Here is a 15,131-nt window from a genome sequence, read left to right as displayed (position 1 = left end):
AAAAATCAGAAGAATAATTATGTTATCTTTTGTTAGTATTGGAAGAATTATAATCAAATCTTTATACCACCTAATTCTATAATGAACTACAAGATTCCATTTTCTTGTAACACATCTGCCCGTTTGTTTTAAACATAGTAACTTGGCATCTATGTCTCAAATTTGCTTGAGCAAGTTACCAAGTATAAAATTGCTGCTACAAAAATCACTTCAGCATAATCTATTGTGAATTTCACTCATGCAAATTTCATTGGAATTCTTGTCATGCAAAGATCAAAATAATGGCATGACCAATTGTTACTCCTTATGATAATCTACACAGAACTCCTTTTTTTTTTTCTGGCATAGAATTTCTCTATCATAAAAATCCTCATTTTATCAGAATTGAACAGTCTAGTTCTTAGTCTTCCTGTAGGAAATCTTGAAGGTCTTTCAGGCATCTATCATTAACTCTTCTGATCTTAATGTGGGTGATCTTGTGTGTTACATGAAATTGAAATCAGAATGTGTTATCTATGCTGCCTCATCCAAGTACACCTTGGAAGGAACAGTATAAATGCCATCTTGGATTTATGTTGATTAGATTTGTATCATCTTTTCTGCTCTAATATCTCACACAGAAAATGTTAAGTCAGTAAACTTACTGTGTAAATAAAAGCATCTGCTTTCCTGTCACTCTTTTCAGGGTAAGCGTTACTTTCTGATAAGAAAAACTGCAGATAGCCAGTTGCTTTTTGAGAAGCTCATTAATAGGGAAAAGGCTGATTTATTTATTTATTTATTTATTTAATCTCAGAGAAAGGTTAGAAATATGGCATCAAATTATAAATAGTTATCCAAATGATTACTGAGCCACAAGATCAAATACTATCACTGCAAGCATATTTTTGGCACACACATTAAAATAAAATAATGCCCAGATGCTTAATGGTAAACTATGCTTTTGAACACTCTGAACAAGGGATATGCTTCCAAATAGTAGACAGGATCAACTCCAGCAGATGCAGCTGAAATATCTGCCAGAGGTTACCATCCTTCTGCTGCTCCTCAGCTGCCGAGTCTAGTGAGCTCTCAGCTAATTCACAGACTAATTCACCAACTACTTCACCAGCTGAGGAGAGAAACTCCATGTCACTCTCCAACATGTGGCAGGGAAGCAGACCAGGCAGCTGATACAAGGAGTCAAAACCTCTGGCAGCCAAGGTTCTATCTAGTTCTAGTTCTATCTAGATGGGAAATCAGAGCCCAAAGATAAAGTTCAGTCAGCTGGAATATGCCTACCTCATATTAGTGCAAACCTATGCTCTATGGCTTGCAGTGACTTGAAAGGATAAGCAAACCTTGTAACAGTAAAGTGCAGCAAAAACGTCTATGTAGAAACTGACATGATTTTTAAGTCGATGAGCTCCAGATTAATAAAACATGCTGACCAAGCCAGATTGCAATCCTTGTCGTGCAGGGAAAGTCCTTCCTTTTGGGAATTTCACACTCATACTTTTTTGGGGTTGATTTCTTTCTGTCCATTTCTTATTTTAATGGCCTTTTTGGGGCCACTGATCAGTGGGTTGGTTTTCTTGGTTTGCGGTTTCAGGGCTCCACTCTGACCACTGCGTCCTGAGTTCTGGTTCTTACTGCGTGCAGTTCGCCTTTTTTGCTCTTGCAGTCGCTGTTCCCACCTCTGTAGAAATGCAGAAGACAAAGAGAATGAGTTAGGGAAGGACATATCATAAATAATTACGTCTTAATGAAAGCTATCCTGAAGCACTGATGCTAGTGCTGCCTTTAACAGTTTAATGCTCTGCATTGCAAGGCCATTGATGTCAGCATGCTATGGCTATTTGCAGGGAGAACCTTACATATGTGCTAGGTTAGAGCGAATTTCCACAACACCAGTGGATGGAAATGACAATTGACCATCTCATGTTCATGCTGCGAGTGCCTTTTCAGAAAGAGAGGAGAGCTGGTACCATGCCATCAAAAGGTCAGGACCAGAATATTGGAACTCCTTTGCAAGGCCCTCCCTTGCTGTCTTGCTGAATGTGCTACTTTACTTTTCCTCAGAAAAGTCTACAGGACTCAAACTATCCTTTCACAATATGTATTTAAGCACACAGCTACAAGGGGAGCTGGAATTTAATTTCTGCTTCTGCTTTTCCCTGGGGTGGAGAGGACTAGGCATGAATCAGCTTATGTTATGGACAGACAATAGCGATGATCACAGTGAAATCACACGTTGAGAGTTCCAATGACATGGTTTGAATAATGTACCTGCAGCTTTATTCAGCAGCATCCCCAAGAAATTTTGAAAAGCAACGAGCCTACCAAAGATAACAGTTGTCAGATTTTTAGACCCAATAGTGCAGTAGTTACAAAATAGGTTTTTACATTAAGCTTAACTGGTCAGCTCTCCAAAACATGGAGGGATCCATAAAACAGCAACAGAGACTGCAGATTTTCACCTCTCGAACAGAAATACATATTTTAAGGAAAACAACATAGGTATTAGAACCCAGAAAGGGTCTCACCTCTCCCCTCTATTATCTTTTGAAACTCCTAAAGTCAGGGGATTTACCCAGTGATCAGAGCAAAAGAAACGGTCTCCAGCTTCCCTATTCAGTACCTCTGCACTGACTTTGTTGCAACTGAGACACTTGCCCTGGCTGGAGAAAAGACCAGCCATGTTGTGGTTACGTTAACAACTGTCTTCTGTGGTTGACAGACAGCTCAAAACATCCATTCTAACAAATCTGGATCAAAGTCCTCAGAGATGAATGATAGGTATTAAAATGAAGTCACTGTGATACCTAGCTCCATACCGGCTTTGTGTGGTCAGAGTCATTTATGCATCTTTATAAAACCAAAACGATCTGCAGATATTTGGTTGTGTCCCACTAAAACATGTTTAAACGAGGATTTAGTTTCTGAAACTATTAATATGAGAGGAAATGACATGTGCTTTGAAGGGTATTTTGCTTGGCAGTCATGCATCTATTTGACAATTTGAAAACTAATGCCCAAACATGATTCAAGACACAATTAGAAATGATAAACAGTGTGAGGGGGTGACAAACACACTGTGCACCAGTAACAGGCCATTAAGTTGACAGCTAAAGGATTTCAGGAATCCAAGTCATATGCCAATATTCTTCTAAATCCCATATGGCATCCTCGGCAATTGCCATGTATTTATTTTTTAAAGATTTAAAGCATGTTTTCCTTTCCACACATAGGTTTCACATGAGTAAGTGAAGAGGGTATGAGAGAAGATTGAATGTAATTTCCTGCAAGAAGTTGGTCTGTAATCTTAAGCTTCTGCTTATGGATTCCTACATCTCTTTTCCTCCTATCAATTGCCGATCAACTCATAATTAAACAAACATACATGTATGTCCTTATACATCTATGTCCTTAATGCTCTGAAAACCTTTCTGAATTCCAAAAATAACTTTCTTCCATCTCTAAAAGTGGGAGGAAGAATCAGACCTTCCCTCAATCCATCCTTTCTTTCCATTAAAAAGAGGAATTCAAAAGTAGAGAGTGACATCAAGTGCTATCCTGAAGCCTCAAAAAGCAGGGGCGTCTGCTGTGCCTGTCACCCATGTCCCTATATTGGACTTTTCCTTCTAGTGTTTCCTGAATCCAGAGAGAAAATGCCCAATCCTTTGGGTGGGTCTTAGTAGGGAGTACCTGATGAGAAGTGTATGTACCCAGCCTTCAATCTTTAATGCAGCAAAAAACATTAATCCAGTGCAGAGTATTTTAACTTCCTTTCTTATCTAATGTGGACTATGTACTCATCTGCATATCACCTTCACTTTCGTGTCATTGCTCCTTATGGTAGCAGGGATATGAAAGAAATTCCTAGAGACACTATTGTAAGAAACCAGAGTCCACATGAAGGTCATCCCACAGGGCAAAATTAAATACAAATAAAATTTTAGAGATCCTAAAACACAAGACTAAAGTATTCAAATTTTCACTTATAATTGGGTAACTATGAGGGCTGAAAATGTTCAAGTGAAAATAATGATATTCAGAGGAGTTACATATATCTGAAAGCCATCAAAGTTAATCAGTACTGAAGTAAAACAAAGGTGTTTAACGTTTTATCAAGAACATTGGCATTCTTTTCTTTGTTTGCATTTACCTTAAATCTTTTGTTTCGTTGATCCTTCCATTTTTCAACTAGACATCCATCAAGAAGCATCAACCTGAAAATTAAGAAATACACACAAGTTATAGATATTTCTGATTTTAATTCCTGAGCTGCCATTCCAGATGATTTAACACAGATTGGGGTTGAAATGCACCCACAGATACTGGTACTGAGAGGTTTTATGTATGGGATGATGGGATACCATATGTTTCTCTATATGTTTGTGTGAAGAGTAGATTAAACTGATGCATTTTACTTCTGACTTTAAAAAAGAAGCTGTTTCACATACACCAGCTAATAGAGCTTAGATGAAATACAGCACTATAATTATACGATCACTTACAATTGTATCCATTTCTACCTATAAATACATGAGGATGGCAGTATTTGTTTCCTACATCTAACTTCTCAATGAATACTTTAAGGTGAATTTGTAAGATGGATAATTAGTGATAATTGCCATACTTGCCTACCAGTGAAATCTGGCTAGCTCCTGCATGAAAACATTGAGTCTAGATGCTATGAAATGAACAATAAAAGGAAAGTGACTATTAAATATATATATATATGTCTTAAACAGCTCCTAAAGCAGCTTATTCTAAAGCAGCCTGATGCCACACATTCCCAACCTAGAGACAACTTTTTGGAGTTTTTTGTTTGGTTGGTTGAGATATCAGGCCTTAACATGCCCTAATATAAATTTCACTAAAATTCTGGGGGTTTTTACTTAGACACCAGTGTTGTCTGGAAACATCAAGACATCATTAGAAATGCATACAATACCACACAGCACTGTTCTGGCTGGTGAAGGTTAAACAGTGTAGCAGGGCCTGACCTCCAGTTTCCATGAACAGTGCTGTTGCTCTTAGCAGCTCAAACACAGTACAAAATGCAGCCTCTCATAGTCACTAGCCACTGTGCATCTGGTTTGACCAAACATAAAAGCCCTAACGTGAGTGTAAACCCTGGAGAATCAGGACCAATATGTTGTATATTTCCTTTTCTTTCCAAAGAGAAATCAGAGGATTAATGTACAGGATTGACACCAAGGCCACCCTGCCATGAATGAAACCAAAACATGGGATATATCTAGCGCAGCTTTGGTTCAGGTCGAATTATCCAGTGAGGCTCTAACCCCAACAAAAGGCAATAGGTATTTTGCCATTGACTGTAGAGGAGGTACATTTTCTACTCATTCTGCCTCTGTCATTTTAAAAAACTGCTGTAACTCAAAGCCTTCTGTATACCTGCTACTGAGCTCAACAGGAAGCACATATAATAGTTTATGTTTCTTTTGCAAATCCATTTTATTATACTATAAGAAATTTAAAATCTCAATGACCTTTAAAAACCATCACAAGATATTTAGGGAATCGAGTGCTTTTCCATAATAATGGAGATGCTGATTCTGATTTTTGACTTATGAAATCTCCCTTTCCTATCAGCCTCCAGAGGATCCTCTGCAACCCAGAGCTCCCCCATCGCTGTTCTGGTCATAGTCCTTCTACATGAATCAGAGCTTGTATCCCTAAAATGACGAACACAAACTGAGTGATCTACATTAATATTTGTGAAATACTTCCAGACCTGGAGGAGCAAAGAGCTGGGTAGTAATAAAATACTGTGTTTGCTAGCTCACCAAAAAACAAGTTAAAACAATACAATAACAGATGACAAATTTTAGAAACACTTATAAAATGCTGCCAAAATATCAACATCAAACTCATTAAAAATATGGATATGGCCCATCATATCCCACACATGGATGTTGTGTGGTCCTTACAAGTGTGTGTGACCAATTAACAGCAACCTCACAATATGTAAAACCAGCTTGCACATTTTACAAACAGCCTTGTCTCCAAACCACAACAGACACGTCAACACAGAACCTAAAACACCACAACCTGCTCTGCTGGCATCTACTGGTGCACTTGGGGTGCTAATGGGGGATAGGATGTCCCCGTCTGTCTCAAGAAACCGGGGAGAAAAGGAAGCTGTGATTCATCACTCCTTTCCCTCCAGACCAGCACTCTGGATTTTCTTCCATGTCTGGGGCTAGGCTGACTGCCAGATGAAAGGTCTGGTAAAGTTAGTTTTGTTTTGTTTTTTCTTTTAATCATACAGCAGGATTGGCAAGCTGCAATCTGGGACATGGATCTCCAGTGGCTGCAGCTTTGGCTGGTCCCAGTATGGCTGTGGGATCGGAAACATCACATTGATGGCATTAGTCCAAAGTATGGACAGGCCAGCGGAGAAGGCCTGGCCCTGACTCCAGCAGCTCTGCTGACAGAAGATGTGTATCATCTCCTGCCCCCTCCCTTGGTGAGACAGAACGCCTTCCATGTGGTCCTGCCAACACAGCCACCATTTGACTTGTTGCACACAAAGCAGCTCATCCCTGTGGAAAGTGGTCCTGGAAAAACACTCCCAAGCTGGAGGTGACTGAACTGCTGCATGATGCCTTATCAATATGCTATCAGCACCTAATGTCAACAGATTTTACACTCTTTGCGTGAGCCATATTTTGCAAACACCACATCATGGCGCAGAGCTGAGGCTGATGAAGTGGAAAAAATCAGCTGTGAAAGTAATGGAAACATGTATATGTGTGTATGAGTTATACTAAGAAAAACTATCAGCAAAAAGAGCCTATGATGAGAGAGAGAGCTTTTCTGGTCCTCCTTCCCATCTAACACATCCAGCTCTAACACTGTTTTGCACCACATAATCACAGCTCACCTTGAGTGCCACTCATAGCACATGATGAGAACATCCTGCTTTGGTTGAAGAGGTGGGCAGTGGCAGGAGGAATTTGTAAGAAGGGGCATTTGGGACAGAGGAATTGGTGTTGAAGACTTGAGTATGTCTTTGACTTCAACAACAGTCGTTATCTCATTGCAGTTCCCTCTTTCTATGCTTTTTACTTTAGCGTGAATGACTGCAAATAGAAAAATACAGGAGTGAGAACAATGAACAGTCTTAGAAATTTAAACATGTCAGAATGTGTTGGTTTGAAAGTAAAACCAGTGCGAGACTCCAAGTCATTAATACAATTTAATAGGAGAAAAGAGAAAAAATAAAATACATGCAATAATATAAAAGAAACAACCACCAACACAGTCAGAAATACAACCTGACACCCTGTCAGTCAGGGTGTTGGTAGCAGTCCGTATAAATGGTGGCTGCAGTCCTCCTGGATGACGGATGTGGTTCTGTTGAAGCAGTGCTCCTGTAGAAGGTGCAGTTTTCCTCTGAAGATCCAGCGATGATGTGGAAATGGTCTGACTTTCCCTGGGATCCAGTGGAAAGGTCTGCCTTCACGTCCCAAACCCCAGGTTTTTATCTAGGTAGGAAAGGCTTGGCTCCTGCCCTGGCTGGGGCATCTCCCAATGGGATGATGTAATCTTATCAGTCACACAATAGGACTTAATGGCCCATTAACGGAATATATCTTCTGGAGGAAGGATGGGTTGTGAATAGATAACGATGATCATCCCCCGATCTTATCAAATGGCACATCAGCAGAGGATATCTCTCACAGAGATAAGGATCACCACCCCTCCTACATTTTAACAGATGGTGATAGAATACACATTCTTGCATTGTACCCCAGGACACAGAATTAAAATGTATTTAATTGGAAGCTGTTGTTTTGGTTGTGAAACTAGAACTACTTCTGCCTGGACATGAACCGTGGCTTAGAATAACAGGCCTAATCTTGATTTGGTTTTCAGTAGGACTGCTGACAACTGTGAAATTAAACATGTGCTTAAATCTTTGCCAGATCAGGCTAACCAATCTTGCCTGGAATCACACACACAAACAGCTCCTTCAACTCAGACTTGAACAACCCTTTGCATAAATCTAACCCACTCTCCAGCCACATCTGGCTTTTTCCAATTAAATAATGAATAATTTACCTCACAGACAGTTGTCATGAATTCACTCTTTTCAATAATAAAATAACTTCCTGTAGATTGCAACCAGGAAATAGTTTTTCCTTAAATATAAGAAACAAGGGAAGGTTAGAAACAATAGTCAAAAAACTTAAGAGGCTTAGGATTGCCATGATTTACTTGACCTATACTTTTTTTCATCTTTTGCGTTTAGATTCTATACCAATAGTGAGATCCTCATATAAATGAGACACTGAAACGGGTTTCTTTTACTGAATACACAATCATTTGTATTTTTACCTTTCATTGAGGAAAACTGCATGTCTGCATGGATGCAAGAATGTGAAATGCTACAGATTGCTCTGAAATGATCCCTGGCTAACTTCGTGCCTACAAACGCTGGCATGACCTACCACTTCAGCATTTCATCTCTTCTCTCTTGTGAGAAATATCAGATCTAATAAACTAAGTATAATTTTTACATAAAGGATTTTGTCTCTAGGAAATGTCAAAATAGAAAGGCTTCTACTGTCCAAACACTTTTCAGTGAAAAAAGCATTAGAAGCATACAGACCACAGGGCTATCAGCCTGCCCTTGCCAGCCACCGGGTCAAAAGCCTTCACACGAACCTCATAACATTTGGAATAAACTTCACACATAGAAAACAGGAGACCAGCACTTTTAATGCAGTCTGGGGTTTATGAGCTACCTTTATCAGGACACGTACAACAGACAAAAAACGTGAGGAATTTCAGTTTTGGAGACTCAAATCCATGTTAAAGTTTGATTGGTTCTGATAGCTAAAAGTACAATTTGGCTGTATGTCTTATTTTAAGGGTTTGCAGAAAAAAAATTGATTGATTTTCAATCCATTGAATCTCGTCCCTCAATTAATTTTCCATATCAATAGGTCTATTTATCTCAGAGGGTGCTGAACAAAAATTTATATCTCAAAAGCAAAATCCTGATTTCACAAATTCAATAGAATTAAATTTTGGACTCCAACGTACAGCCTTTACTCAAGGAACACTACCACTGAAATCACTGGAATCAGAATTTACACGGCTAACACCTGTCTTTCATTTTTGAACAATCATTTGATATCACTACATTTCATATGTTTCAGGCAACTGTGGAAGATCATTACTCCACCCAAACATATCTCTATGTTGTACTGATGCAGATCAAGGAATTATATAAAAAGAGCATGTCATGTAAATGCACCAGAATGCTATAATGAACAAAATATTGTACAATTACCTAACCTAGAGGTTCAGCTTGATTATTCCCAGCAAACATGCTAACAAAGAAGCAAATTACTACAAACTTATTTTAATTTGATATCAAACAAATAGGAATTGAATTATATCCCTACTGCAAAAGAACTGGATAAATGACTGGGAAAAAACCTGCCATCTGAAAAAATGCTTGCAAAATGCAAAATGAAGCAGCAATGGATATTAAATTCATAGTTAATACAGGCTATGTAATTAACACTAGGTTTAATGTGGCATTTACCTAATCTTAATTAGAGTTCTTCTTGACTCACACCATCATAAATCTGAGAAGGGAGAAGCCAAGGGGGAAGAGGAGTAAATACTTTGTTTTATTGCCAACATGTCATGCAACATGTAATAAAACTATTGACCTTGGCTGGATGGGACAAATTGTCACTGAATTCAGTAAATCTCTGACATTCTGCACCAGACAGAACTCTGGCTAGTAAGTAAAAGCATACATAACCTTCTGTCTTGGTTTAATTTTTACTTTCCCGGCCAATGCACCAAATTAATGTTTTCAGTTTGAGTTACCAATTTAAATAAACTTATTTTCCTGTTGTGAGACAGAACCAGGAGCAAAAGAGCAAGGCAAGCCTAAAACTTGAGAGAGTATAAAAGAAAATATATTAACTACACAAACAAAGAAAAAGGAAAAAAAAATTCAGAATAAGATTTTTCAGATCACCCCTCCCTCTCCCAACTTTCATAACAACAAAACAAACATATAACAAATACTTCGGTCAGTCCCCAGTTTAGTCTTTTTCAGTTGACTTCCAGAGAGAGAAGCCTCCTTTTGTTGAAAGCTGTAGGGATTTTTTCCACAAGAAAGAAGAAGACAGTTCTCTTGTGGTTTTATCTTTCACAATTTACATCCACCCGGGAACCTGCAATCGTAACACTCCTCCCAACTCTACAGCCATCCCAAAGTTGTAGATGTGGGCCATGTCTGTTTCATGGGGTATTACTTTTAAGAATGAAATGTTTGACAACATAAATTCTCTCTGTTTCCTTTTTCTCTGCTCAGGCTTCATCTTCAGGAAACCGAAATCCCCTTCTTTTCTCAGGGCAGAAATTCTCAACACAGGTACTCTTTAGTCAAATCATCTATTAAATGGAACATTTCCATCCCCCCATGTCTATTTCCATGGTTTATAGGAATATTCAGTACATTAGTTCATCCCTACAATTTTACAAAAAGATTTTCAGCCATTTCAGCATCTTCTCATTCTCCTTCCATCTTAAAAACTTAGCTCTTATGTCACTGACTTCAGAAATCTTATTCCTTTTCATATTCAAAGGAAAGGGTGGAGGCTTTGCAAATCTTATCTGAACACTAAAGAGTTAAGGTTTAACACAACTACAAAAGATGGGCCAGGCTCAGGCTGCTCAGGGGGGGGAGCTGAGGTGTTAATCAGCCTTTCTGGGGCTGGGCTGCAGCCCCACACTGCTCATGGCCACCCGGGCAGGCCCGGCCCGTCCAACAGCAGCAAGAGTCGGCCTCCCCCCCCACGCCAGAGCCGCAGGCCCGTGGAGGAGGAAGCTGTGAAGGTCTTATCACACAACTTTTTTCTCCCCCCGGCCATCGGGTCCCCCTCGTCGGAAAACGGGGCCCAAGCGGCTTCCTGAGCCTCTCCCCCCACATGGGGGAGGGGGAATCTCAGGTTGATGTTACCTGCTCAGCCGCCGGAAAGACAAAGAGCCTCAGTTCCAGATTACCTCCTTCAAAATGTGTGTTCATGGAGCGAACTAACTTTCTCTAATTGGCTGTTGAAGGTATCCCAACCCCCACAGAGGAAATTCTCTTAGAGAAAATCTCTCTCTGAGTTTCTTCTTCCTAAGTCAACCTATCATACCTTCCAAAAACGTTTTATTTCGCTGCAGCTTGAGGCTTTTTCTAGGCCCTAAAATGGGGTCTTCACCTTTCCTCCAGTCTAGCTCAGCTGTTAGGGTGAAGCTTCCCGGGGCCCTTGCCTCATGGACGTAAAATAAGATAACAAAAGAGGCTCTTTTCCCTGAGGAAGTTACAGGGTTTATTTCTCGTGGGTAGCGAGGAAAAGAGGGAGGAAGAGGGAAAAAGAGAGAAAAAGAGATAGAGGTCAGGGGGCACAGATCTTTTCTAGGGTCTGGAAAGGGGGGCGGGGAGAAATTGGATCCCAGCCAGCCCTGTATGGCCAGGAAGGGAGAGGGACCAAGCTACAGGGCATAGCAGGGGTCACGGAATGTACCATTTACAATGCACCTAGGAAATGCAACAGCAGCTGGCTCACATTTACAAGTTTTATTGGGGTAGCAAAGTCCTGTTTATTCTACATGCTGGATGAAAACAGGAGCTGGCCAAGTCATCACACTCACATCAGATGAGTGACCTTCGTAGCAGCAACCACCCTTTCTGCAGAGCAGAAGGGTGCACATTACTGACATTTTGCTGCTTTTGTCAGAAACACAACATGATCTGTGCAACTACTATTACTGCCAGTAGTTTCCATTTTGGAAGAGGACAGGTAGGTATCCCCAGGCAAACACCCACTTGGAAAGGCTGTGTTGGAGCAGTCTTCTAATGCCACACTTGCTGGATGGGCCTGGTGTAGGTTCAGCACCCTCACAGAGCTGCATAACTTGCAGGGACCCAAGGAGGGTGTGGGACAAGCAAAGTGAAGCATTTCCCCCATGCACTTACTGTAGCTGTAGTTCTTGGCCAAGTAGGTTGACAGCGTAGGCTTTGTCTTTTTGTACCTGCACTGCTCTTCAAAGGAAGAGAAGGGAGGAAGGTTGAGGGGTGTCAGAGGGACCCAGTCTCTGGGGAGGTGGAGGCTGGGGTATCGTCCTAGGCTCACCCTGGCCACGGCTCCTGCAGTCAGGCTCCAGGGGTCTGTCCGGCACCATAAAGCCCTGTGTGAAGTCCATCCACTTCACATCTGCAAACAGAGGTGCGTCAGGGAGTGAAACTGTCGGTAGAGGTTCCAGGACTGGAGCATGGGGTCCCGCAGCTCCCCCGTCCCACCCTGGGGCGTCCCGCAGGGATGGAGGGAGTCCTCACTCCCCATCTCTCTCTGCCCCCAGGGTTCTCACCCTCCGGCACGTCGGTGACGATGGCCTCTGGGGAGATGCAGACGCCGCGGTCATACACAGGGAGGTCGTGGCAAGCCAGGCTCTCGGGCCAGCTGTGGTTGTAGCGGCGCATGATGGGCTCGCAGCCGTGGCGGGCGCACTGGCAGACGGAATGGCACGGCTTGATGGGGTCATAGAGGAACTCCAGAGTGCAGATAGGGGTGTACATGGCGCAGAGGAAGAAGGGCAAGACCGGGCTACAGCCGGTGGCCACCATCTCCTCGTATTGTTCGATAGCGAGGACGGCGTTTTCCTGGGTGCTGTGGTGGAGGTGGTTGGGCATGCAGGTGATATTCCAGGGCATGGAGCGGCACATGGGGATGCGCACCGCCTCGCATGGTCCGCCCTGCGCCCGCGGGCTCACCCGCAGCCACAGGGACACCACCACCAAGGCACGCAGCATTCTCTTCCTCCTCCTTCTTTTCCTTGTCCTCCGCCTCCTGCAGCCGCACCGCGGGTCCTGGCGGCCGAAGGGAGTGGAGCGGTGCTGCCCCCGAGAGCCCTGCTGCAGTCAAGTCGCGGGAGCCACCACGCTGACAGCCATGGACATTGCAGGACCACATTTATACCAGTGGCACGACTGACGTGGGGCCGATCGTGCTCTGTTGGCAGCCCCACTCGTCCGGGGGGTGGGGGGCGTGCGTGTATGTGTGTGTTTTGCTTTGCAGGCACAGTGACATCACCTCCACCCTGTTTAATCCCCCGGTGACATCACTGAGTGTCTCGGCCACCGCTCCAGCTCCGTTTCAGTTTTCATCTGTGTCATAAATTTCTTCAGGTGGAAGGGGGCGAGGCGAGGGGGAAGGAAACGCAAACCACATGGTTCTGCTGCGGGGCTCTGCGCTCTGGCGCGAGGAGAGGGAAGGCGACGGTAGGAACCGCGACCTCTTCCCGTGGGGCTGTACTTTATGTGCCACGTTTTCTCAGGGGAGAAGAAACTTTTTGCGGGCTTGAGCGAGCTCCGGCAGCTGTTCCCAGCGCCTTCAGGGCTTTGCAGAATTCCCTCCATGAGCTCGGCACGGAGGGGAAAGGCGTGAAGTGGACTGGCGAACAGACGGGGTGGTGGCTCGTGGCTCAGTTTGCTCGGGACAGGGGAAGCAGCGGCGGCCAAGCTGAGACGAGAGCTGGCGGCGGGGCCGAGGCAGCACAGGGTCGGTGTGAGGCTGCTGTGCGGGCAAGTCAGCCCGCCGCCCCGCTCCCCCAGCCTCTGTCCCTCACCAATCGCATCTGCACACGAAGAGGCTTCGGACTTTTCCCAAGCTGTTTTTTATTTTCCTTCCCTTGGTGGTCCACGGCCACGCGCCCCTGGTGCAGCAGAATGGTGTGCCCACGCGGGGACAAAGGGCTCCCTCACAGCCATCTTCCTACCTTGCACCTCTGGGCCAGTTCTTCTCTGTGGGAAATGCCACTCCCCAGTCTCTGAGGACCTGATGAGATAAGATTAACTCAATGCCAGGTTATCCCAGTGACCTGAGAGAGTCCCAGCGTGGCTCAGGGGTACCTGCCCCAGACAGGTACCCTGGTGCCACCGGTGTTGCCCTCTGCAGATGCAGCAGAGCAGCAGATACGGAGCATCTGTGCGGCACGGGTCTCCCCTTCCCTTAGTGGGTGAGGAAAGCACATCCAGACCAGGCAGGAAACTTAGCTGATACACCTAGGAAGGAACTGGGAGATGAAGGAATGCAAGTGGTGAAGGAATGCTTGGTGACACTGTCCGTGGGGAGGCACTAAAATGAGGGCGACATCAACATTAAAGCAGTTTGTCCCAGCCTGGGGCCAGGGCCGCCGCTGCGGCTGCGGCTGCTTCTGGGCGTCCTCCTGCTGCGTGGTGGAGAGGCGGCGGCCGAGCCGTGCCAGGCGCCGCGGCATTGGGAACGGCGTACCGTGTTCAACGAGCATGGCTCAGGCCGCAATACGCGGGCCGCTGTCTCCTACGACGGCCCCAACCAGCGCCTCCGCGTCCTGGAGGAGAGGAAGGCGCTTATCCCCTGCAAGAAGGAGGTGGCGGCAGGACCTGCGGCGGGGCTGGGCCGGGTGGGGCAGTGAAGGTCGGCACAGAGCCCGGAGGCACCTCCCGGGGCGTGTGGGGTGATGCAAAGCCGGGAAGGGGGGGTCCCTCCCCTGCGTGAGTCGGGGGTCCCTCCCCTGCATGAGTCGGGGGAGTGCAGGGACGGCAGAGGAGACGCACCGGCATGCTGGGAACAGCTGGCGCTAGGAAACCTGTCACCAACATGACTTGGATCTATCTTTCCTGTAGATATGTATGTGTATATACCAAGAGATTGAAGGTCAACAGTGTCAGCTTTTTATCTTCAGAGATATTCCCGCCCCCCCCCCCCCCAACTCTTTTGCTATTAAAATGGAGTTGGAAGCTAATCAAAAAATGTGAAGTATAATGAAGAGGTTATACTCGAACATGTGAATAATGTTATGAGGCAAGGGAGAAGGTTCTATCTCAGTAATTTGCTAACAAGTTTGAGTTACAAGTTCTCTGGGCCTTCTTGGTCCTTGCCAGTGCTTGGTCCTAAGTCAGTCAGGATGCATCCATTACCTGTGTTACGGTGTATTCATTCCTATTGCACAGCCCTGCAGGGCCTTCCTGTTCTTCATTTATACAGGATGTATCTGTTAAGCCCATAACTAATCCCAAAAATCCCTGTGTCATTGTCTGTTTCTTGGTTTGCTGAAAA

General features: G+C 44.1%; 2 protein-coding genes across 3 annotated transcripts in view; one reads left to right on the top strand and one right to left on the bottom strand.

The window, feature by feature from the left end:
* Positions 1 to 733: 733 nt before the first annotated feature.
* On the bottom strand, positions 734 to 12,877 carry LOC106864278 (secreted frizzled-related protein 4-like). 2 transcript variants are annotated; one of them, XM_088160655.1, is made up of 6 exons: positions 12,403 to 12,877; positions 12,168 to 12,248; positions 12,011 to 12,076; positions 6,896 to 7,094; positions 4,148 to 4,211; positions 734 to 1,678 (listed from the first exon to the last, which is right to left on the bottom strand). In XM_088160655.1, the coding sequence occupies exons 1-6, from the start codon at positions 12,842 to 12,844 to the stop codon at positions 1,490 to 1,492; spliced, it is 1,041 nt and encodes a 346-aa protein (XP_088016781.1). In that variant the 5' UTR covers positions 12,845 to 12,877; the 3' UTR covers positions 734 to 1,489. The 2 variants fall into 2 exon arrangements, 1 of the variants encoding a protein (XP_088016781.1); XR_015801939.1 differs by lacking the exons at positions 4,148 to 4,211; positions 6,896 to 7,094; positions 12,011 to 12,076; positions 12,168 to 12,248; positions 12,403 to 12,877 and adding an exon at positions 2,269 to 2,327 and having other exon boundaries at positions 1,574 to 1,678.
* Positions 12,878 to 13,260: 383 nt separating this feature from the next.
* Positions 13,261 to 15,131, top strand: part of LOC106864277 (mammalian ependymin-related protein 1-like) — a 31,707-nt gene continuing 29,836 nt past the window's right edge. Inside the window, exons 1-2 of the mRNA XM_088155844.1 lie at positions 13,261 to 13,312; positions 14,201 to 14,438. Coding sequence (XP_088011970.1) covers positions 13,261 to 13,312; positions 14,201 to 14,438 — 290 coding nt within the window. The remainder of the gene's footprint in view (positions 13,313 to 14,200; positions 14,439 to 15,131) is intronic.

The sequence above is a fragment of the Sturnus vulgaris genome, chromosome 2, assembly GCF_052056855.1.
Source record: "Sturnus vulgaris isolate bStuVul1 chromosome 2, bStuVul1.hap1, whole genome shotgun sequence".
NCBI lineage: Eukaryota > Metazoa > Chordata > Aves > Passeriformes > Sturnidae > Sturnus > Sturnus vulgaris.
The sequence above is the reverse complement of the archived record's forward strand: the minus strand, read 5'-3'. Positions and strand labels throughout refer to the sequence as shown.